The sequence below is a fragment of the Pristis pectinata genome, chromosome 8 (genome assembly GCF_009764475.1).
Source record: "Pristis pectinata isolate sPriPec2 chromosome 8, sPriPec2.1.pri, whole genome shotgun sequence".
NCBI classification, from domain to species: Eukaryota; Metazoa; Chordata; class Chondrichthyes; order Rhinopristiformes; family Pristidae; genus Pristis; species Pristis pectinata.
In genome coordinates, this window is record NC_067412.1 from 57799841 (window position 1) to 57826277 (window position 26437).

The window sequence follows — 26437 nt, forward strand, 5'->3', positions numbered from 1 at the left end:
GTACTTCACTGCTTGTGTGAGATTCTAGCTCTGGGTAACTTTACATCAAATCTATTCTACTACTTCTTCAACTTTGTTTGGCTTGGAGTTCTTAAGTCCTGTTAGGAATGAGTCCTCCAGTGGAATTGATTCTTTCAATATCTATACGGCCTTTCTCTGATATCAAGTTTTAATAATGGCAACAACTGCAGTGGTTGGAAACCTGGGTAAACTGTAGATTTGATTCCATTTCATATCTTTGGATGTTCTACAGTCGAGATATTGTTGTTTAGAAATTCTTTTGCCCCATTAGCACTCACTAGAAAGGCTGTGGTGTGCTAGTGGTTGGTGGATGGGGCAGTGGGAGAAGGCAATGTTGACAGTTTTATCTCATTTGCCCAGGGTATCAGACATTATTAGTTAGTCACAAGAGAATGGGTGTTACACACCTTCACAGACAAAAATGTGCAGTCTGATCCTCCTTCCCAATGCCCAGGCTCGGGAACTTGGGAGTAAAGAAGGGAGAAAGAGAAAGGAAAGGACTGAATCAGAGATTAAAACATTGTGGATAGGAGGGGAAATGGAGACCAAGGGTTGTTGTTGAGTGGCCGTGTTGGAACCTGCAGATAGCTGCAGGAGGGTGAGGTGTGTAGGGTGGGATTTCATGTTGGGGGGAATGGAAGTCATTGGATTGTTTGGTGGGGTGAAGTGAGACTGTCCTCTTTGTGGGTGAAGCAACTGGTTGGGGGGCAATCACAGGCTTTGGATGGGGCTACAGATCATGGGTTTCAGGGGATGATGTAACGGGGGTTCAGCGTTGTGTTAGTGCTGGATTTGTAGGGTCCAAGGACATTGAGAAAGTTGGATATATATAAGTATGTAAAGGAGCATTGGCCAGGGAATGGCATCATTCTGCGAACTTCAGACATGAAGATCAAATTGGGGTCGGGATTACAACAGGAAAAGCCAGTCAAAACTTTTGAATGATGTGAAACGACCCGGAAATGGCCATTAGCATGTTGCACTCAGAGAAACATTGGCTTTTTCAATTAACAGAGTTATGTAATAGAATTTTGAAGCATATGGTTTTAATTCTTTATCAGTAAAGGAAATTAGACTGATTCCAAGTTCAAATCAGCATGAGCCATAACCCACTGAGATTTGCAACATTCCAAACTGCACACAAACCAATCTGAAAATGGGCCTCTGGCCAACATAAAGTGACATTTTTCAGCTCAGTATCTGAGCCAAATATTCCCGTGCTTCTGCAGAAGATGCCACTTACACAGAGATCAAATTAAAATACAAGTGGTACCATTAGTTATCCACAAAATGCTGCTCTTTCTCAGCACTGTTAGAACATAAGGACATACTTGCTTCGCACCTCTACATTATTGGTCTTTCCTTCAGGAGAATTCTTCTGCCCTGTTTTAGAAGCAATTTTTATTTAATTCAGTTTGGTTACCTGCAGGGACCATGGAAATATCGATGTGGTGTGTGACAAGCACATTCTATGCATTTAATTGGATTTGTGGAAGACTGGGCTGAGTTGGAATAGGTTCCTGGACAGGTATTTCTTATTCCAGTTTAATTCTGTGTGATGGGTGATCTTGAGTATGAAAGAGGCCATAAATCAAAAAAAAAATAAGATCAGGATATCAGCAAAAGAAATGTATTAAATTCATTTACATTTCATGGCGAGTAAAATCAGGTGGGGTATAAAACGGGTGGCCAATCCTGTTGCAGCTTGTCCCTGAGCAGGTTATATTATTGCTCCCCAAGTAATGCAAAATGTATTATCCTAGTACTAAAGTGCAGGCATGTGTACTTTAGTGTGTCCCATTAAAAAATATAAAATGCAACTCCCTTGCCTTCATTGTTCAAAACAGGGGCTGATTACTTTCAGGTAATCATCAGTTCAGTTCGGGGTCAGTGGAAGGATGTCTCTGCACACTAGAAATGAACAATTCATCCTCTCTCTTTAAAACACAGAATTAGTGTGTGCACCGTGTCGTGTGAAATACAAACCATAAAGCACATAAGAGGGAGAAAGAACTTAAATTCTGTCTTATTTCTTATAACAAGGTATGCTTATTAATTTTTTGGAAGCAAAAGATCTAGTTTAGATATAATCTATTTCCATAATAATACATTTATGTTATATCAAAGGTGTATGGAACATAATAATGTTTGCAGTATGAAAATACAGCAAATTTACAGTAGAGCAGATGATTTTCTTAAGCAGGCCACAGAGATGCTAAAACCAAGATTTACCAAAATTCAAAACACCAAGCATTGCAGGTGATCAATTTAAATATGTAAATCCTGATGAAGTATGTATATTTTTATGCTGTCCCAACTGACAAAACAGGACCTTTGCAGGGGCATCATGAATAATTCTATGACTAATGCTTGCAAAATTTATTATTAAGAGAAAACATGATTTTTTTTGTGAGAGTGTAATTGTCTGTAACATCTTGAGTTGAACCTATAATTTTCTATAGACCTACATGATTATTTCTATTTGGGAATTATTTTCTTTTTTGTCATGTATTCCAAAGTTAACCTGTTATTTTAATATTTGGGAACTGCCTAGAAAGCTTACAAAAAAGTGAAATTCTAGAAGAGGGACTGGTGTTTCTGGGTCACAAAACCTACTGTGTGTAAATGGCATCAGAGCCATAATCTTGGGATTCCCTGGTCATTCATAAACCGTGGACTCCACAATATGAATGAAATGTTAAGATCTTACAGGCAGTAACTACGATGCAGTTCCATGGATATTATTGTCTCTTTTAACTTTCAATGAACAAAGAGAAGCTTCTGAATGAAATTTACTTAGAAAAATCTTGGACGAAAGAGAGACATTCAAACTTTTTCTTGGAACAATAAATGGACCATTTAAAACTAGTTGATGAATGGACACCAAAGGGTTGGATATTTTAGAGGAGGGAAAACCAAAGGGGATAGAAAGGGGCTCCAGGCTTTGGTTCAATTACTGCAGAGAACTCTCTTCATACCCTCCCCAGCATGCGCGCGACCCACCAGTTGCATGGCATGATAATCCGACAGATGACACGACATCCTCGGTAATAGTAAGGGTAGGGCATGTAACCACCGAGAGGCTCACAGACTCGCTGGCAATGCTGGTGTCCACGGCGGCATTCCTCACAGCAGAATCCATGGTGGTCAAGCAAAGGATCGAAGTAGGCCCCGTTTGCCCGCTGCAAAAACACACACAAGTTAGATCTTTTCACGTTTTGGGTAAATAAATGCAATATTTCTGGGCTTGGAAATTCCGGGAAAAGAAATAGTAACACATCAAAAATCTCATGTCTGACTGCACACTGTGCTTTTTTTTCTCGTTATAGATTCTTATGATCTCATTTATAAAGGGAAATGGCTATGTAAACATGTCACACTGTAATTACACTCATTCACTTGTGGTAGTGCAGTAGCATTTCAATTTTGTTCCTTCCTAGTCTTTAACATACCCTGTAGAGAAACTTTCTCCCTGCAACCAACTCTGTTGTATTTTGTTGTAAGTACTATGAAGATTAGAGGTAGAGGCCGAGGATCTCTGTACAGAAAACATTACTCCACCACTGTAACATCACCAGAAGTGCAGTGGAATGGGAACTGGTCTAAAGAGACTTTAGTCCATCATAAAATAAAATATCAAAATGAATTTGGAATTACATTTGTTTATCCTGCACCCATAATCCTGAGCTGCTAATAGTAGAGTACAGTTTATCTTCACTCCGTAGTTACTATTGCCAAGAGAGATATACTAACAACTACATTATTGAGCAGTGTGAAATCTAAAAACTACTAACATATTAGCATCTGAATACTTAACTGGCATATTTTGACCCATCTCTGTCAGTTATGCTAATGGAACTGTTAACCCATTAGATTAAGTACCATACTATAATATCATCAAAAGCAATTCACCATTTTAGATGATAGATGATTATTTTTAAGGTTATCTGTGTAAGGCATTAGTCATAGTAAAACTGGGCAATGTGGTGAGAGGCCAGAGCAGAATAATCTCAAAGGGGCAAGGCTTATCTGACGATCTTCATCTTTCCTTCAATTTGTCATGTCCACACACACAATAATAGCAGAAGTCAATATAATTTATAACTAACGAGACAATCCAGCATCCCTTTATCTATTCGAGGAATCGTAGGAAATCACTTTATCTTTTGCAAGATTCATCCATTACTTCTTAAGGGTGATCCTTCATTTCAAAATGATCTTAAAATGTATTTTCTTTCCTATTACAGATGCATTGCTTAAAAGAAAGGCAAACTTCTTGACTGGGTTGATTTGCTCTTGACTTGAAAGTAAAAAATATAAACAAAATCATTTGGTGAGAAAACGTCAGGCATAGCTCTGACAGCAGAGAAGTATACCTGTCAAACCATGGTGCTTAGACTTCCCAGCTCATATCAAAACAGCTGTCAACAACAATTTTATTCAGTGCACGGCAGCAGTGAAAGTGAGGTTACTATCTTCAGTCTCCCAGTATATAATCTTGCCTTTACTTCATCAACATTACTGTGATCTCCTAAATGTATCCTAAATTTTCCTAAAGTATTACTTGATCATCTCCTTGCTTGCTACGCCATCACTGGATCAAAATCAAGTTTCCACTCTGGTAACATAGAAGCAGCAAGGGCCACTCAATCCCTCAGCCTTTTTTTGCCACTTTATTATATCATGGATTTTTGATTAGCAAGGTGGGGAAAGGTTATAGCAGGTAGATGGGAACACAGGGTTTACACTCAAATCAGTCATGATCTCAGTAAATAGCAGAGCAGGCTTGAGTGGCCAATTCCTGCTCCTCATTTGTATATTTGTATGCCGTCTGTCTTATCCGCATCCGTAAGCTCTATTTTATTGTCTTGGTACCATATCTTTTGATACCCTCCGTTGACAGAAATCAGTCAATTCAGTTTAGAAGTTTTGATTTGATCTAGCATCAGCAGTTTAGTGGGCCAGAGTGTTTCAGAGTCACTACCCTTAGTGTGATGACATGCTTGGTGACTTCACTCCCTGACATACAATTTATACTCTAATTGCACAATTAAGTATGCCCTGTTGTGTTGGATTCTACCACCAAAAGTAATAGTTCCCTCCGACAACTCGTTTGGTCATCATAAACCCTCAGTTATATTAGATTTTTCTGGCAGTTGTAGAACATAGAACAATGCAACACAGCCTTCAGCCCACTATATCTGTGCCAAACACGAGGCCAAATTAAACTAAATCTCTTCTGCCTGTACGTGATCCATATCCCTCCATTCATGTGTCTGTCTAAAAGTCTCTTAAACGCCACCATTGTATCTGCTTCCACCACATCCCCTGGTAGCTCATTCTTGGCACCTACCACCACTCTCTGTACAAAAAAAACTTTCCCCTTCTCACCTTAAATACATGCCCTCTGGTATTTGACATTTCAACCCTGGGATAAAGATTCTGACTGTCTACCCGCTCTATGCCTCTCATAATTTTATAAACTTCTATCAGGACTCTCCTCAGCCTCCGACGCTCCAGAGAAAACAATTCAAGTTTGTCCAACTGATATCGAGATTGACTCTTATGTGGAGTGTGGTATTTGTGATACACAGGATTGATGACTGTTGTATATTTAACTTTGGATTATACTGTTAAGACCTTCCATGTCTTTGGGAACTCCTGCATCACTTAACATGGCCAGGTCCCTATCTTGCAGGCTTCCCTCAGTCTTTCTATTAGATCGAGTTGCTCTTCCAGTCCAGTTTTGTGGGCTCTTGAATTCTAATGAGGTCAATATCTGCAGATACTTTCATGGATGGGACAGGAGATGCCTGTTGGGGAAGGCTGGTTGGTAGCTTGTGGCTCCTTTTGCTTCTCATACAGGGACTCTGTCTGCACTCAGTGCAGGGACTTCTGTTTCTTATCATCCCAAATGCCCCTTCTCCACCTTGAGCAGTCACGGCCAGAATTCCCAGGAATCAACTGGAATGTTGTATCTTTTCCAAGGAGGTTTTGAGCACATACTTGAATCTTTTCTGCTGCCTGCCTGATGATTACTTCCTGTGACATATTCAAGGGAATTCATGCCTTATCTGTGCAACCAGACCTCATGATTTTATCCAGTAGACAATTATCCAGCTTGTGAATCTGCAGTGCTGAGTGAATCTTGGGTTTTCTAGAAGCTGAAATCTGGAGCTCCTTGTATCCTTGAGCTGTCTCTCCAGGCTTAAAATCTTGCAGAGCATCATATAGTATGGTTTCTAGTCAAAATTATTGCAGCTGTTTTCAAACTGTGTATGGTGGGCCTTTGCCCTTTATCTTTCATTTCTGAACATAAAAATAATCTTTCTGAAAATTAAACCTTCACAGAGAGTGATGATTCACACATGATATTTCAGCGAATGTATATTATGCTCCACTTCTGAGCTTGGTTTCATTGACTTCATGTTGTAGACTGTTATCTTTATACTACAATATTGGGCAGTTAAGTCATGCAACTAAGGGTAAATTTCTATCCTCCAGTCTGAGTAAACAAAACTTGACCAACTGTAGTATGAAAGGCCAGGGGTCAGATGACAGTGACAACACTACTGACCACCATGGTCGGATGATAGCATTGCCTATCAGGTCGGAGGCTACACCACTGTCAATCAAGGGTCCGGCTCCGCCCCACCCATTAAAGAGCACACCTGAGGATTGACTCATAACCCACCTTTGTTCTTGACCCTGAATCATTGGCTTGTTTCACCTGAACGGGCTCCACCCAGCTACAGCCCTATAAAAGATGGTACACATGGGCTCTCTTTTTCTTTTTCCAATTGCTGCTGGGGTCGAGATCACAGGTGAGAGGGTGCACTTCCACAGGGGCCTAGGAGCGTCCTGAGTAGATTCCCAGTAGCGTAGAGCCGTTGTTTGTCCCGATTCAGGGGGTTCAGACAATGTATTTGTTCGTTCCCTGATCATTTGTACTAGTTCGTTGTGTGTGTGTGTGTGTGTGTGTGTGTGTGTGTGTGAGAGCGTGTGTGCACTTCACCCCTGTTGCGACTCCCCCCACGTTTCGCGATCACCTTGGTGCGAGTGTGCGAGGGTGCATTTGTTCCTTCACATTCTGTTCCCGTGTTGGTCTTTGTGAATAAAATCCTCCTTTTAAAGTACAAAGACTGTGTGTCCAGATACCTCTATCTTTAAGATTCCAAAAGAACCCTTCTCTTAACACCCACATTCTTTTGCATAGAGAAGATCTAAACATTATCTTATATTGTTAATATCCGAAAGAATGTTTGAAAGGTAATGAAACGATTGTATTGGAAGTGAATGACAAATCAAAAGACAAAGATTTCCCCTGGAAGATCGTGCCACTTTAACCTCCAGCCTAAATCCAAGGTAATGCTTGAAATAAAGGAAGAGAGTGAACTCCAATAATACAACAATACACTACTGGCCATCTGACAACTATTGGGAAGACTACACTCACTTGCAGCTTGGTAGCGAGTGTTATTGGAACCTTCCCTCTGTCAAAGACAGGTGCGCCTGGGATTGTTTGGTCATGATTCTAGTGGTCTCTTAAACTGACATACAGAATGGTTGGATACGGAGGTGAATACCTAAACGTTATATATAGAATAGTACTATCCTCACCATGACCATGTGACATGATTTGTCAATTTAATAGTGATGGCTGAGATTGATGACTCTTATGTGGAGTATGGTATTTGTGATATATGGGATTTAGGACTGTTGTATATTTTACTTTGGATTATACTGTTAAATCCTTCCATACCTTTGGGAACTCCTGCATCACTTAAAATCGCCGGGTCCTTATCTCGCAGGCTTCCCTCAGTCTTTCTATTAGGCTTTGTTTTTGGAGTTGTTGGGTTGCTACTGGCAAGTGCAGGGGAATTCCAAAGTATTGGAGAATGTCAAAGTATTGCAGGGTATACATAGTGGCAAGGAATTGTTCAAAGTTAATCTGCTGATATATTTGCTTTGTGTAACATACAAATATTTAACTACTAAAATGGAGTTGTGCTCCTTTAAGATCAGAGGAACTAATTGTTTTAAATAAGCAAATTTATTAACGTTCCTTTTATTCACAAGTGAGGTAAAGCTGTTTATAATTGTTTCTCTGGAGATAGAGACTTGTAAATCTCTTCACCTTTTCCAGCTCAAAAAAACAAGCAGGGAATGCCTGCTTTTTTTTTGTTCCATTTTGTTTTGTAGTTATAACATGATCTATATTCCATATGGAAGACTACATTTATTGACTGCTTGACCTAAAAGATGAGTCCAAGAGAAAAATCATTGACAGTTTCTTCTCTTTTATGCTATCAGCTATTCTTGGGTACAGTTTTAAGGGCATTAGCTCTCCCAGAGCAGTGGTCACTTTCCATGCAGGGGCCCAGGTAGTTATATTTTACTGGGAAGGTAAAATCTTTAGGACCAAGCTTGACCCTATCTTCATTTTTAACAAGGCTGTGAACAGTCCGGGAAAGCTCAAACTCATTATTGTTCGATTAAGATCTCCCAAATGGAGAAGATTGATGGATGGTCTAGAGTTTCAAAATAATGAAACACTTGACTAGGGGAGGTAAAGATACCTCTGGTGGGATCTTAACTTTACAATTTGACCCACTGAGATGTTAAATGAAGAAGCACTTATTTCATAAAAAGAGTAGTGAAAATGTGGAACACTCCTCCCAAAAGACTGTAGATACTGAGAAAAGTTAAATTTTTGAGTGAATTTTTTTAGATCTCAGTATGAAGTGAAACGGAGATGAGATGAGTAAATGAGGGTGAAGTACAGGTCTAGTGGAATGGTGGGACAGCTCAAGGGTCTGAATGGTCTACTCTTTTTCCTCTGTTTCTTTGAACTGCATTTGAGATCATTCTTCATTTGCATAATTTAATGTCACTTTATTCAGTGCCTTTACCCAATGGAGCCCAGGGGAATCTCTGAGATTTTTACAGTTAAATTAAATATATTCTTGCAAAAGTCAGCAAAAATTGTAAAATGAAGAATAAATTCTCGCAAGAAAAACTGAATTGAAGATCCTGTGAAATGCAAACATGGTGACCTTTTTACATAGGTTATGAGCTGGGACAATAATTTGATGGAAAGTTTGACAGAATTGATAAGATAAAATAAGATATTTATTTATTAGTCACATGTACATCGAAACACACAGCGAGATACGTCGTTTTGCGTTGCTAAGAATGTGCTGGGGCAGCCCACAAGTGTTGCCACTCTTCCGACACCAACACAGCATGCCCACAACTTCCCAACCCGTATGTCTTTGGAATGTGGGAGGAAACCGGAGCACCCGGAGGAAACCCACGCAGACAATTTAGCTCATGTTGGAAGGTGCTTGCCTTCCAGGAACCTCTCTTGAACTGAGGTCCAAGAGTGAGACGCACCTTTCTTATTAACCAATGCATGATCTAACTTGTGGAATGAGCAGGGATAATGAGTCTGTGCAAACACTGACCCCTTCTATATAAATGGGAAGGAGGTCTATGTTGTCTTACCTCGTTGTATAAGGTAATTTTATATCAGATCTATACTCAGCTGAAATGTTCACATTGTTTTTGCTTTCAAAGGTTGTTATTTTCACCAGGTATCAGTAAAAGGTGACAAATTACAGTCTGTTATCAGTTCATGAAGAATTAAGTGAACAAATAGTCTGCTCTGATCCTTCAGAAAACTTCCTTCCAAAACCTGGGATAAAAGTGAATAGTTTTCAGTCAGCAGTTTTAACCTTTCTTTTTGTTATTTAAGGTGTTTAGTTTGCAGGATTTTTTGTGATTACGTGTATGGCCAAGCTGCACTGCACTGTGTGGTGCTGAAGTAGATCTGTCTAAGATGCCTGTTTGCTTTGCAGCTGGCCAGTCCTCTGAGATTACAAGGTCAATGCACTTGTCACAAATGAGTCAAGCAAAGTGATATGGCACAGCAAAAACAAAAAAAAATGGGGAGGAAGCCTAGTTGATTTCCCATCTAATTAATGGATGGCAAATCATGTGGGTTCTGTTAGCAGGGTGTGCTCATCCCTGCTTGGTTTTCCAATATTCGTAGTGCTCAATCAATCTAATATCTGCCAGGCACAAGAATTGGAAAATCCATACCCCAGTGGCCCATGAACACTTAACTTTCCCACTGTCCTGTTAGCATGCAGCCTTGTAGGAGAAACAGATGAGACGTTGCCAGGAATGCTTAGCAGTCAGGCAGGATTTGTGAAAAGAGAAACTGCATTAATGTTTTAGATCTCGATTATAGGTAATTGATCCGAAGCACTGGATTTCTAGCAAGGATAGTGCTTCCACACAGTAGGGGCGAAATCCAACTTAAGTGGGTTATCACACAGAATTGGCAGCAGCACATTAACCTCCTGTTTTCCACTCTGCCCAGTTTCCTTTGAAAATCAGGTGAGGTATAAATGGGAAAGCAACTAATAAATTTCGAGCTACTATATAGGGCAAATTTAGAACATAGAACAGTACAACACAGGAACTGGCCATTCAGCCCACAAAGTCTGTGCTGACCATGATGCCAAATTAAACTAATCCCTTTTACCAGCACATAATCCATATCCCTCCATACCCTGCATATTCATATGCTTATCTAAAAGCTTCTTGAATGCCACCATCATATATGCTTCCATTAACATCTCTTGCAACACGTTCCAGGCACCTACCACTCTGTGTAAAATAAGAAAAACTTTCCCCCTCTCACCTAAAAGGTATGCCCTCTGGTATTCCACATTTTTAACTCTGGAAAAAAGATTCTGGCTGTCTACCCTATCTATGCCTCTCATAATTTTATGAACTTCTCTGCTCAGTCTGCAACATTCCAGAGAAAACAATCCAAGTTTGTCTAACTCTCCTTATAGCTAATAGCCTTTAATCCAGGCAACATCTTGGTAAACCTCTTCCACACCCTCTTCAAGTTTCCACATCCTTCCTGTAATGGGGTGACCAGAAATGCACACAATACTCCAAGTTAGGCCTAACCAAGATTTATACAACTGCACATAACCTCCTGACTCTTATAACCTGTGCCCCTAGTGATGAAGGCAAGCATGCCATTTGTCTTCTTAACCACTCTATATACTTGCATTGCCACTTTCAGGGAAGTATGGAATTGGACCCCAAGATCCCTCTGTACATTTCAGCCCTTATGTTTTCTGTTTGGAGTGGTTTGATTCCAGAGTGAATGTGGAATTGTTTTCAATGAAGGTGAAAGCTCTATTCTGTTTTTAAAAGAATTTTGATGACACAGATAAAGGAAAAAAAACAATGGATATATCATGTTACACTATGTTATCTATATTTCAACTATCAAGAATGCAGGCTTTCAAGAAGCATCAGATTTGACTTGTGGGTGATTTTTGTCTCTCAGCTAGATACAGTATCACATTTTTGTTCATTCATGTCAGACTAACTGGCTGAAGCATTGTCATAGGAGCCTCTGATTGCATACCGAATCTGTGAGTGCTCTTATTTTCAACTGGCTTCAAATCTGAAGATTTTCTTGCTGGAGAAGAAGTTGAAATTTGGAATGGATAGATTGAAAGGAAACTGGAAGTAGATTCAATGGTACATTTCTAAATGGAACTGGATGTACACTGGAAGGAAAGGACATGACCCAGCTATGAATAAAGACCAGGATTTCCAGAGCACTGGCAAAGGCACGATGGCCCAGGTGGGTATTTTCTGAGCATCAGATTCCATGTTGATCATTATATCACCCACGGAGGATGTCTAAGTTACAATGATTTTTGATTCCCTTCTTTCAGATATGAAATTGGATCCAGATGGCTTCTTGTGTAACTAGATGACTTCCAAAAGAAAACAACCTCAACACATGATTCATAGCTATTGTTTCATGCTTATCATGTAGGTCACTATTAGTTCTAGTGATAATTACATCTGTTAGCTACCTACCCTTAAGCAGTTTATGCATTACAACAAGATATAGTCCCTTTAATGATTCTGTCTCTTTCAATCAAGACATCTATGCCCAGTTCACTAGGTAGGTTGAGCATAACAAGTGTAGGTGAAGCCATGTGTCATCTGTGGTGCTCTGAATTTGTGGAAAGGGAATAATGCTCTTTGAGTATAATGAGGGTTTACTGGATAGCAGTATCTTCACCCTGTTTCTAAAGTAGTTTTAACACCAAGCTTTAATTATAAATATTTACTGTTTACTGTGGTTGCTCAAGGGGCAGTTTGAACTGACGATTAATGAAAAGTAGGTTTTAAAGAAAAAATTCAAATTGCAGACTAGTATTGGTGATATTGGTATGATTACAAATGCATTAAGGACCAATTGTCTCATTCAAATTTATCCACCATTTAGGCCATAGCACAGAACAATTGCTTTACAAACATCCAGTTTAATGCAACTAAACATTTGAAAATGTACACCACTTTGTTTCAAAGTGGCCGCAGACACTCACGTAGTCATTTACAGAGCGTGCTGAGCGCTTTCCATTGGGTTTGCTTTTCAACTCATCAGAACGTGCCTCTTCTTCAGCTTCCTCTGGATCTCCAAAATCATAAAATTCTGTATCTGAAAAGATACAATGTTACTTTAGAACTCTAAGAATTCCTTGCTTTCCTTGGAGTACATGTGCTACATGTGATTCCCCTATATTTTCCAATAGCTATTAGTACATATTTTGCTGCTCTTGGGACATTGTCCAGACAATACAAACATGGGAATGAAACCTGACTCCACTGGTGCATTGGGGTTGTCTAAGTATGGACATTAGAAATTTAAAAATATTGATTTATACTTCAACTATCTCTGGTTAAAAAAAGCATAGGATTTTATTTGCAAATGTATTTGTTGTTTTTAGTATAGACTCCAAAAAAGAAACTGGTTTTCTTTCATTTTAAAAAATTGTTTTGAGATTTTTTGGGGCTTTGCTTGCATCCAGCGTGAGCATGAGGGATTGAATTGCATAAGGCAGCAAGGGAACAGAAGATTGAAATGGTGTCTCCATTTGTTCTAAAAAAACTTCTCTGAAGGATACACCAGAAGTGACTTTTGTCTAGACAAGTAGAAATCTATAAGCAGATGTCCATTAATTTGTGATCATACAGCCTCAAAGCATGCTTTTGACACATCCATTATAGGTTATGACATAATTAGTGGTCTTCAATAACTTGTGCTTTATGTCAAGCATTGGTGGGTTTTGGGTCAATATTCATTCAGTGCTTTGCTAAAAACAATTATGGATGTGAGCATCATCAATAAGTGGTATACCCTCTCCATGCTAAATCTGGTAAATACACTGAAATATAACTTATTACCACCTCCATGTCAATGTTCTAGGATTGTAATAAACTGAATGACACTTGCTGATGGTTTTTTTGTAGTGTAAGTCACTTAAAAACCAAGCTAAACATATTTCAGATTGACTAAACACTTCAGTCTGAGAATTATGGTTCCTGATATTTCTGGACAAAATGTAACATCCTTTTGGCTGCTACTTGGATGGAAGTAATTCATAACTGAAATAACACCCCCATACAAATAATGGGGAAAGGATTTGACACATAAACATGTTACCACCTACACGTCAACACTGCTTATTGTAATTTCCTTTTTTACTAATCGTAAAGATTTCCACAAGTGAGCTTCAAGCTAAAATCTCATCAAAGGACTTAATAACTATGAACTTTTTGCATTCTGTTCTTTAGAGAAAATATATTTTTCTGACAGACTTGAATTCTTCTTATTTTATTTATTTCACAAGAAAATTTCACAAGACAAGGGAGCAGAAGTAGGCCATTCAGCCCATCGAGTCTGCTCCAAGGAAAAGGGAAAAAGAAAAAGAAATGAGAAATTGGCGGGGGGGGGCGCAAAAAAAACTATTCTAACCCCAATTTCCGGCCTTATCCCCATATCCCTTGATACCCCGACTATTTAGATATCTATCTATCTCTTCCTCAAACGCCTCCAATGATCTGGCTTCCACTGCTGTACGTGGCAAGGAATTCCACAAATTCACCACCCTCTGGCTAAAGAAATTTCTCCTCATCTCTGTTTTAAACCTGTACCCTCTAATTCTAAGATTGTGACCTCTGGTCCTGAACTCACCCACCAAGGGAAACAGCCTAGCCACATCTACTCTGTCCAGTCCTTTCAACATTTTAAATGTCTCTATGAGGTTCCTTCTCTTTCTTCTGTACTCCAGTGAGTACAGTCCAAGAGCCGACAAATGCTCATCATACGTAAGCCCTTTCATTCCGGGAATCATCCTCTGAACCCTCTCCAACATCAGCACATCTTTCCTAAGATATGGGGCCCAAAACTGTGCACGGTATTCCAAATGAGGCCTCACTAGTGCCCTGTAAAGCCTCATCAACACTTCCTTACTTTTATACACTATACCTCTCGAAATGAATGCCAACATAGCATTCGCTTTCTTTACCACCGATCCGACCTGGTGGTTAACCTTTAAGCTACCCTGCACGAGTACCCCCAAGTCCCTTTGTACTTCCGTACTTTGAATTTTCTCTCCTCCTAGATAATAATCTGCCCGTTTATTTCTATTTCCAAAGTGTACAACGGCACATTTCCCAACATTGAATCTCATCTGCCATTTCCTTGCCCATTTTCCTAAACTATTTAGGTCTCTCTGCAACCTTCCTGTCTCCTCAATACTCCCTACTCCTCCACCTATCTTGGTGTCACCTGCAAACTTAGCCACAAAACCATTTACTCCATCATCCAAATCGTTAACGTACAAGGTAAAAAGAAGTGGCCCCAACACCGACCCCTGCGGAACACCACTAGTAACCAGTAGCCAACCAGAACGAGATCCTTTTATTCCCACCCTTTGCTTCCTGCCAACCAGCCAATGCTGCACCCATTATGTTATCCTACCTGTAATTCCATGACCTCTCATCTTATTAATCAGTCTCTTATGCGGCACCTTGTCGAAGGCCTTTTGAAAGTCTAAATACACAACATCCACAGCCTCTCCCTTATCCACCCTACCTGAGATTTCTTCAAAAAACTCCAAATTACTGCTTATCACATTCTTTATAACATGCAGTATAATCATTTTGGATGGTAAAATGAAAGTTTTAAATCTTGTTCTAAATTACATAATTTGTCAATAATTCCTACTTTCTCATTACCATACTTGCATAATTCACAAGGGAAAGAGCCAGGCTTTCAATTTAAATTGTGTATGATACTGAGTAAATGATATTAAGTTAATCATTGAAACGGCAATCAGAGTCTACTACAGCAACTTAGTCTTATACGTATTGTACGACTGAACAAGAAGAATTGACCATATCTATTTATTAATGACAAAAAGATTTCTTTGATATGAACAAGAAACTACATGCAAGCTCTTTGATACTTTTATTTCTGTTGTTTTTACCTTTCAAATATATTGGATGGAGCCAATAAATAGGAAGATTGCCACATACTTCGAGGACTTTTGAATTCAGCAGGAAATGTTGGTCCTTAATTGGATGTTCAGCTGCCACCCAAACAAGAGACTCATCAAACTTCACCGGCATAATTTCATCTTGCTGTTAAAATGAATGGTGGATGTTAACCTTTTTATGTCAACTGCCAAAAAAAAGCAAAATTTCATTATTTTTTTTAATTTGGCAGTTTCATCTAAAGTTGAACTGTAAAAAAACTCTGAATTTATTAGTAGTACAATAAGAGCAAATGACAAGACATAATTAAATTCAACTTCAGTCTGAGCATATGGCGTGGTATAATTGGTTTTTCCACAAGTACTGATTAGCAGAATTTCATTAGGAAACTTTGTGCACGAACCTATTTTTCATCATTAGGCAGTACAGAAAAGGGCTTCAAATGCTATGTCAGCAGCAACATACTTTTGTCAGGATGATTTTAAAATGAAGACTTTCAGAAGGCAGTTGCATCGCACTTGCCAGTGTAAGAAAACACCATGATTTTTGACTTGGCAGATATGAGCCTTTCTTCTATGTCTCATGCTGACAAAATAGCTCTCAATAAGCTTGGATTGGGCAAAACCTTTCTCCCTGGGGAAGGGCAGAGAGAAGAGCACTGGCGACAGCCTGAATGTTTTTCCAATTGTAAAAGCATTGAGAAGATGTTTTTTCTTAAATTAGTGCAGAGGTCCAGAGGACTGATTTGAGCATTACTGGAATTTGGCTGAGCACTTCCTGTAATTTCTCCTTTTACCTTGGAATAAATGTACTGGTATTAGCCTCGTTGACTAAACCTCTTTCGCTATAAATGTTATTCAATTGCACTTCAGTGATCAGAAGGATTTATTTAGGTTTATTCCTAGGAGACAGTAAATTCTATCAAGGAAGAGCAGAGACTGAAGGAAAGTTGATTGTGTTATATATAAATATATGATATAAATATTTTTGACAAAAATGTAGATGGGCTGATTCGTAAGTTTGCAGATGACATGAAAATCAGCAGAGTTGTGGATAGCGAGGAAGATTGTCGAAGGATTCAGCAGGATATAAATTAGTTGGAAATGTGGGCAGAGAAATGGCAGATGACGTTTAATGAACTTTGGGAGGTCAAATATAAGAGGAAAGTATACAGTAAATGACAGGACCCTTTGGAGCACTGATGCACAGAGGGATTTTTGGGTGGAAGTCCATAGCTCCCTGAAGTTGGCAACACAAGTACAATACAACAAAAATATGGTGAAGAATAGCATGTGGCATACCTGCCTTCATTGGTCAGAGTGTTGAGTATAAAAGTTGGGAAGTCATGTATGCAGATGTATAAAACTTTGGCAAGGCCACATTTGGAATGTTGTGTGCAGTTCTGGTTGTTGCAATACAGGAAGGCTTTGGAGAGGGCGCAGAAGAGGTTCACTTGGATGTCGTCTGGATTAGAGAGTATTATCTACACGAGGTTGGAAAAACTTGGATTGTTTTCTCTGGAGCATCAGAGGCTGAGGGGCGACTTGATAGAAGCATGTAAAATTATTAGAGCACAGATAGACAGAGTCTTGTTCCCAGGATAGAAAAGTCAAATATGATAGGGTATAGATTTGAGGTGAGAGGAAGAAGTTTAAAGAATATGTGTGAGGCAAGTTTTTTTAGACAGAGTGGTATGTACCTGGAATGTGCTGTCAGGGGAGCTGGTGGAAGTAGATACAATAGAAACATTTAAGAGGCATACGGACAGGCACATGAACAGGCAGGGGTTAGTGGGTTATAGATTATGTGATAGCAGTTGTGATTAGTTTAAATTGGCATCATGGTCATCACAGACACTGTGGGCTGAAGGGCCTTTTCCTGTGCTATGTTCTATAATGAGCATTATGAGAAGGGTGCTTATTTGATTTCACCTTTCTGCATTTTAATCTCATGATCCTAACGTTACAGAATCCACCTGATTAAACAATCCTTACTGATAACTCATCCATGTTGTTAATTATCCTGATTAAAAAAATCCTGGCATCAAATTGAAAATTTCCCTTAAAAAGTCTGTACCCTCTTGATCTTCTGCATGGATGCATACGAAAGCAAGATAGCTGATCCAATTTCCTTTTCCAGACTTTTTGCCCACATTCCAGGACACTTATGCTCCTCTTCAAAGATCCAGAGATTTTGTCCATGGAAACAGAGCAATTACAAATTAATTTAATTAAATGATTATGAAGTCATATTCTGCTTCCAGCCTGTTTCTTCCACCAAATTTTCTAAATTCTGACAATTCCTGCTAGATCCAAGTTAAATGGATTGCATTAATAAACTTTCCTGTGTTCTACACTAGCTTGAAATAATGCTATATACTTAGAGCTGTATATTTTATTAGAATTACTTCATTCAATTGAGTCAATTCAGGTATTTACTAGGGAGCCTATGACTGAACTGACAGATTAGAATGGCAATTTACCTTACCATTTCCTATCATTGAGGGCTGGGGAATGGTCAGAAGTCAAATATTTAACTTTCTATCCAGGCAGGACACACATTGAGTATTAAAAATCTGAAACTGAAAACTATAGAAGGAAGCAACTTTCTTTAAAAGGTTTGAACTAATTAGTTTCAGAGACTGCACTTGCCTGTAAAGCAGAATTTAATCCAAAAGTATCTATTTTCTAATATTAAGAGTACTGTGAAGTAGATTGCTTTTCGCACATTCACCTATCTTGCATATAAAATATTCCAGTTTGCTCACTTCCTTCAGTGTTTACCTAGCTATCTTGTGGAAAACATTAGGAGTGGATATATGTAGTCACCATGTGTGAGGTGGTTTTTAATTGTTGCAATCCATGGGCCATACCACCAAATGGCAAAATTTTAAACATTAATCATATCTTCTTGATTGTAGGGGATAAGGAATATGAGATGATCTGACACAGACCTGCAATTTGATGTATAAGTAGAATGAGTTGCATATTCTGACCAGAATAAATGCTGCTTCCATATGAATCCCTATCCCTCATTGGCAGTATTAAACTTGCACTGTGGGTAGAATACAATGAGCTAATGTGACTATATGGTGCATTTAATGATACTGAACATCTTGCAATGTATAATGTTCTCCTGTATTTTAATTAATTTTCCATTGTAATACACATATTGTTGATCAGATTACACGACCTTCTCTTGGACCTCAGTTCAGAGCCGCATGATATTCAATAACCTTCATCCAAGATTGCAGTTTTAGGTGCAGGAAGAATTCTGCATCCCTGTGTTCTCCCCGTGCATTCCTGTGGTATCCCACTCAGTGCCTCGAGACCACCACCAGCTTCCCCTAATTCCCTTTAGGCATTTACTAATTCATATTCTTGCTTTATTTCTGAGAATTTAATTTGTAAAGAAGTTGCAATTTGCACCAAAATTATTTTGGAAGTAGATTGTGGCCTGACATTTCTATGTTAAGTCTTCAAAACATAAGTCCATAAAACCATACTCAAATAAAGCAAAAGAAATGATATGCAATTTTTTTGTTGTAAACTTTTATGTTCTCATTAATATCTTCAATACAAATTATTTTTATATATAAAGCCTTTGGGTATATTTTAACGTGAACAAAACTGAAAACTAGTTGAATTCCTGCAGCCCTACTGACAGCAAATTAGATCATGTACTTGCTTATAGTTATAACATGAAAGTCAACAATAATATTTTGCTGTATTTGGCAGATCTATATCCTTAAGGACCACTTAAGGACCAATCAATACACTTAAGGACCAATTGCTGTAAAAAGGTGAATTATTGGTTAATAACTCTTGGGGAGTGAATTTGGGGGCTGGTCAGAAGAAATTACTGTGAAATTATTGTTTTCCATTTTTCATAAAGAAGAGTTTTGACATTCTTGTGTGTCGACAGTTAAAATGTGAAATTAATACATATAGGAATGAAGCTCACAAGTCATCAGTCAGATGAGTAGTTTATAAATATTGAAGTATTATACCACATAATATGCAATTTATTTGCCTACAAGGTTATCACTGTTTAATAGTGCTGAATGCACAAGATAATAGGCAGGCACGGTAGTGTAGTGGTTAGCGTAACACTATTACAGTGCCCGAGACCTGGGTTCAATTCTCGCCACTGTCTGTAAGGAGTTTGTACGTTCTCCCTGTGTCTGCATGGGTTTCCTCTGGGTGCTCCGGTTTCGTCCCACATTCCAAAGACGTACGGGTTAGGAAGTTGTGGACATGCTATGTTGGCGCTGGAAGCATGGTGACACCTGCGGGCTGCCCTCAGAACACTCTATGCAAAAGATGCATTTCACTGTGTGTTTCGATGTACATGTGACTAATAAAGATATCTTATCTTATATAGTATAGTCAATGGGTTGCATGATAACTCCAACATTCGGCTTTATTGAAGTCATGTTTGGAGGGCTGCTGTGTAATATGTTGGTGCTATCATACAGCAATGGGTTTCCAGGTTTATTTTTCCAATAAAGTTCAATATGACCTGTCACTTTTAAGGTCAGGGGGTTTTGTTTATATGAATGAGCTTCTAGTTATGGGACATGTTGATACTCATGAGAGCCAATTGCTAATTGCATCCCATCTCTTAAAATCTTATATATGGAAGAGTAAACTACATTTTAAAACATAATTGCATAATGGTAATTTAAGACAGATTGGAATTCAGAGCCAGGAGCCAGGACTTTTGTCCACTATTAGTCTTCGTGGTGAGGTGACTCGAAGGGAATCACCAGGGTTTTGCTTTGACAAGGTAATCTTGATATTGAGGCAAGTCTGCTAACAGGTCAAATATCTTAAATGGTAACAACAGTAAGTTTCTAAAATTTCTCAAACTTTGACAATCTTCTGGATAATATGTATTAATCCTATCCAGTGAAGGATCTTGTAAGGCTAAGTCAAACTTTAATATTTTGATCCATTATTTTGAATTTTGCTATCAGTCACAAGATTTTCTTTATTCTTATAAGATGTGGACAAGGTAATTGTTAATGTGAGGTGCCACTGCAGATGGAGTTTAACATCTACTTCTGGATCCTTTGTCAGCAACATTATCTGAATTGTTAAGGACTGTTTAACTAAAGAGAGGTTTCAGTTTTCCACTCCAAGACAATTCTAATTAACGTTTCTGTAAATCAAATTCAATTTAAGAATGGGTTTTATCAAAGAGCAGTGCGGAAGATATGAGGCAGGCCAGCCAAGATCAGTCAGAATAGATCGGACTAATTGCAATCCAATCCTTGCTATTCAAATGATCTGAATGTCCAACAGTTTGTACTTTAGAATGTGCTGGTTTTTATTTGTACCTCACTGCTTGGAGAGAGGAAATTGGTTGAAAGAAACCATTCACAGATGAAAAAACAAAAGTCTGTTGCTTTCAATATTCCCTCAACCAATTGTCTCACACAAACAATTGGCTTGCTGGTGAGACTGGTAAGCCAATACTTCTGTATTAATTGAATTCTGACTGGATAAAAGATAGACTTGAAATGGGAATGATGCAAATGTGCCAGTTATCTGTTTCTGATTTAACACTCATATTTCCATATAACACATAAGGAGGCCATTTGGCTCATCAAGTCCATGCTGGCTCTCAGATCAATCCCACCTCCACCCTTTCCTACTCATTTCCTGCAACCTATTATTTCCCACATGGCCACTAACACTCCCTGATTCTCTTACCATGCATTTACACGAGAGGTAGTTTTACAGTAACCAATTAATCAATCAACTAACTCGCCTTTGGGATACAGGAAGAAACTGGAGCATCTGAGGTAAACCCATAGAGTTACAGGTCAAACATACAGACTCCACACAGGCAATATCAGAGCTTGGAATCGACCTCAGATTGCTGAAGCACTGAGACAGTTGCACTACCAGTAGTGCCAGTGTGTCACCTTGGGTCATTTTTCTGCATCAAGGATACGTAAATGCAAGTTGCCATTTGCTGCTGATGTATTTATACTTGCACCTGCAAGTGTATATTTGTTCCAGTATGTTATGCTTTACTCTTGTCCCTTTGCCAGCAAACCAGATACCTGCAGGTCTTGAAATAACTCCAATCTGATATTGAGAAGAATTACAATAAAGTAAAACAAGGATGACTGCCTGAAAGATGTAGTTTTAATTGTTCTGGAGCTCACTACAAAGTAGAACTTATACTCTATCTTAATATCTGAAATCATGACTGACTGAACTTGAACATCATAAACAACTAATCAGAAGGGTGGAAGAGCAGGTACAGTTATTAAGAGACTAAATTGGACAGAGACCAAGGGTCTGAGAATAAGACAAAATTCAGAAGATGTAGTCAGCAGTGACAGGAACAAATGGGGCCAAGAAATCATTTTGCTCTTGCAAATTTGTATGACAGATCAATGAGTGTTTGCCTTGCAGGGACCTATCACTGCAAAATCTTATTAGGCATGAGGCCCAAGGCATCTTGTGCTGTAGACAGAGCCTTATCCACTGTAAGACCATTACTTTGCACACTCCACCCATGCGATTTGCAGTTGTTGCTGAGTCATGAGATTACGGCTGAAGGGAGAGTGATCATGAGGGGTCAAGTATGCAGTTTAAAGAGGACATATCTGAGATAATACAGGCTTTGCAGCTGCATCTGCAGAAATGCCCCCTGACATCTATGCAGGCTGGAAAATCATAGAAGCGATGTTGCATGCCGCTTGACTCAACTGAGCATATCCTGGCACCCTGTGTCTCACCACATCAGATGCCCAGAGGACCTAGAATTAAAATTGCTGAGAATTCAATCCATACCATATCCCTGATTTATTTTTTGAAAACCTCTTCATAGAAATTCACTTTGTAACACACAAAAATATTGATAACATTTCTAGACTTATGTGTGCGTAGCTACAGAACTGATGCTGAATTGATTATACAAATTGGAAACAACAACTAAGAAATTATAATAGGTGGAATAGACCATTGCTGTAGGTACAAACAGTTTGCTGGAGGAACTCAGCAAGTCGGGCAGCAGCTGCTTTGAGTTGACATTTCCTTTCCACGTATGCTGTTTGACCCACTGTGTTCCTCCAGTAGATTATTTGTTGTTCCAGATTCCAACATCTGCAGTCTCTTATGTCTCCTCTGTATACCATTGCTGTAATATTTTGGTTGTTTTTAGAATGGCAATAGAATGTCATATGTTAACTGAAGGCTAACAGAAGACAGGCTTATGTAATGACCTATTAAAAATCTGACATTGAAGGTATCAAAACTCTCTCCTAGATTAGGTAAAGTTTCCCATTCATGTTTGTCGACTTCGATTGGGATGAATGCATTCCTTGACTGCAGAATATTGAGGAATGAGTTAAGTTTACATAGTAGCCTAAACCAAATAATCATAAAGGAGATTTCAAGTAACTCTGTTGGAGTGCAGGACTGAATTTGGAAATGAAATGCCAAAGTGGAATCTTGAATGGATCTTTGCTTTCAGAAATGGAGAATGCACAATGCACGGGCAAGCCTGGCACATTTCTTCAGATTAGATTCAAGGACAACCAACAACACACAGATTTTGAAGAACTGTAATCTTTTCTCACATCCAAACTGGAAGATTGGGCATGAATACATTAACTAATTGCATACAGGATCAGAAATCAGTATTCTGAAGTTAGTGTCATAGAGTTATATAGCACAGAAACAGGCTGTTCGATCCAACTCGTCCATGCCAACGAAAGTGTCTTCCAGATCTAGTCCCATTTGTCTGTATTTGGCCCATATCCCACTGAACCTTTCCTATTCAGGAAACTGTCCAAATGTCTTTAAATGTTGTAATAGTACCTGCCTCTACCACTTCCTTCAGCAGTTCATTCCACATATCCACCACCCTCTGTATGAAAATCTTACCCCTCAAGTCTCCTTTACATCTTGCCCCCTCACCTTAATTTTTTTGCCTCAAGCTTTAGACTCCCCTGCTCTGGGAAAAAGATGGTGATCATCCACCTTACCTATGCCCATGATGATTTTATAAATCTCTATAAGGGTCACTCCTCAGCCTCCTTCACTCCAGGGAAAACACTCCAAGCCTATCCAGTCTCTCCCTATAACTCAAGCCCTCTAGTCCTGTGAAACTTGTCTGCACCCTCTCTGGCTTAATCACGTCTTTCCTGGAGCATGACAACCAGCAGTGCACACTGTATTCCAGGTGCAGTCCAACCAAAGTCTTGTACAGCTGTAACATCATGTCCCAACTCTTATACTTAGTGCCCCATCCAATGAAGGCAAGTGTGCCCTCTGGCTTCTTCACCACCTTGTCTACCTGTGTTACTATTTTCAGGGAAATATGTACATGTACTCCTAGGTCTTTGTGTTCTACAATCCCTAGGGCCCTGCCATTCACTTTATATGTCCTGCCCTGGTTTAACTTTACAAAATGCCTCACTTCACATTTGCCTGAATTTAAATTCCATTTGCAATTCCTTTGCCCATGTTCCCAATTGATCTAGATCCTGTTGTAACCAAAGACAACGTTCCTCACTGTCCACCACACCAGCAATTTTGGTGTCACCCCTGCCCTCGTCAATCCTTTTGGTCACCTCTTCAAAAAACTCAGTTAATTTGTGAGCCACGATCTTCCATGCACAAAAACATGCTGACTATCCCTAATCAGTCTTCACCAATAAGATATACTGAGCATGCAGTTCCCTTCAACAGTTGCTGTTGCTATCCCTGAATCTTGGCTTACTCAATCTATCAAAGTATTGCAGATGCTGGAAATCTGAAATAAAACCAGAAGATGCTGGAATCACTCAACCTGACTAACTGAGTGTTTTTAGCATTTTCTGGTTTTATGTAAAAAACATGGAACTGACTATGTACTTAACCCCAGTTTCGAACTTTAGTCTTAAAATCACTAATATATACTTCAATTTCAATGGATTTATTGTCACGTTTTGCATATAGTTATACTGTCGAGGTGAAAAAGTACTAACTTTGTTAATTAAAAGAAAATCATTGTTTACTCTTACAATTTCATGTTTGAATTTAATGGTAAACTTTATTCTGGAATATGAAAACATTATATTTCTTTTGCTGAGTGCAATAGAATGGTTAAATCTATGCATTTTTATTTAACATATTCTATCCAAATAATTCTTGCATATTCCAAAATATAAGACCTTATAAAAATCTGGGGTCCAAAGCTTTTTGAAACTTCACATTTTGCAGGACACTCGGAATTAATCTGGTGAACTTGCTTGTTTATGGAGCTGAAAGGTTGAAGTTAGGGGTGAAGGCTGCCCTTACAAATAATTGTAAAGGTATATTCATGTTAAAGGTGGAAAAAATAAACTTTTAGGTGTTTGGGATTGAATTTAAAAGTTGGAAACCTGCAAATATTTTTTGTTTATGGACTGCAGAATACTCCAGGTCATTTCGTGCCACAGATATCTGCATATTGGATTCCAGGAAGATATACTGGAGTCCCAGCAGTGACTGGCTACAGTCCCAGAGGTAACACACAGGATATGGGTGGCAAAGGGACATAAAGGTCTAACAGCAAGGACATAGGCCAAAGACATTGGGAATAGGATCTGGAGGCTAGAAATGGGCCGCAGATCCAATGTGGAATAGGGATTAGCACCAGCTTGATTGCCAAGCAACTGGGAAAACCTGATCAAACCTGAAAGCTATGGTGATGTTTATCCAGGAGTGCAATCCTTCACTTGCATATGAAGAGGGTCTAAGGTTTGTGGCAGGCATGTACTTTGGTTGCTGAGAGGAACTTTACCCATTATAACAAATGGCATGTAAGTCTGGAATCTGTTTTGTACAATCAAACTCATCATGTCTTGCTTCCCATCAGGAATTTTTGCTTGATCTTAATCCAGTTCCCTGTTTAATTTGCTGATGTAAGCAGGTATCATTTTTCTTCCATTTTGGAGCTCATACCTTTGTTATTGTGCTCCAGAGGGACTAGTTGTTTGGCAATAGCTATGCCTTTAAACGACAAATTGCTCAACAGCCACTTCCAGTGTGCCATTAGAAAAAAATCTCTGTGCTTTTTTTTTTACAAAATCAGGAGAGACTAAGAACAAAGCAGGGAAATGTCTGGTCATTGCAGATCTGCCACGTGCTTCATAAAACCACTGATCCTTCAGGCGAGCACTTTCACACTCATATATCTTGCCTTTTAAAAAGGGCTGAACCTTTATTTGCTAATATTGACCTTCTTTCATGATGCTTGCAAAGAGATAATTTTTGACAAAAGTTTTGGACTCAAATTTCCTACCTTATTGATAATGGTGCACATTCTCACAGATGTTGAGGCAATCGATGCACCATCAATTTAGGATGAGTCTTTCCTACACTGATATTCTGGTGCTGTGTTATGAGCCAGATTAGCCGAGGTAGAAGAAATACCGTCAGTTATTTGGAGATAACTGAAACCTGCTGGGGCCTTGACTAAAACTATATAATTTATATTGCACACAGCATGAAGGATATTTTTCTTTAGCATCCCTGAGCCTTTGTCTCCAGAAAGAGAGAGGTAAGAGTAGACATTGGACAACTGGAAAATGACACTGGAGAAATAGTAATGGATAACAAAGAAATGATGGAGGAACTGAATAGGTACTTTGCATCAGTCTTCACAGTGGAAGACATTAGTAATGCGCCAGAAATTCAAGAGAGTCAGAGGCAGAGATGAATGTACTGGCCACTACTAAGGAGAAGGTGCTGGGGAAGCTGAAAGGCCCTGGAACAAATGGACAACACCTCAGAGTTCTGAAAGAGGTAGCTGAAGGGATTGTGGAGGCATTAGTAGTGATTTTTTAAGAATCACTTGAGTCCCAGGGGATGGGAAAATTGCACATATAACACCTCCATTCAAGAAGGGAGAAAGGCAAAAGATAGAAAATTATAGGTTGGTTAGCCTGTCCTCAGTAGTCCTCAAGATTTTGGAGTTCATTATTAAGGATGAAATTTTGGAGTACATGATAAAATAGAGTGAAGTCAGCATGGTTTTG

The 26437-nt window shown here is 38.9% G+C and overlaps 1 protein-coding gene across 1 annotated transcript in view; it reads right to left on the reverse strand.

Annotated features, from left to right (window-relative positions):
* Nucleotides 1-2936: 2936 nt before the first annotated feature.
* Nucleotides 2937-26437, reverse strand: part of tnmd (tenomodulin) — a 107460-nt gene continuing 83959 nt past the window's right edge. The window contains exons 5-7 of the mRNA XM_052022026.1: nt 15405-15558; nt 12459-12571; nt 2937-3203 (exon numbers count right to left, since the gene is read on the reverse strand). Coding sequence (XP_051877986.1) covers nt 2994-3203; nt 12459-12571; nt 15405-15558 — 477 coding nt within the window. The 3' untranslated portion in view covers nt 2937-2993. The remainder of the gene's footprint in view (nt 3204-12458; nt 12572-15404; nt 15559-26437) is intronic.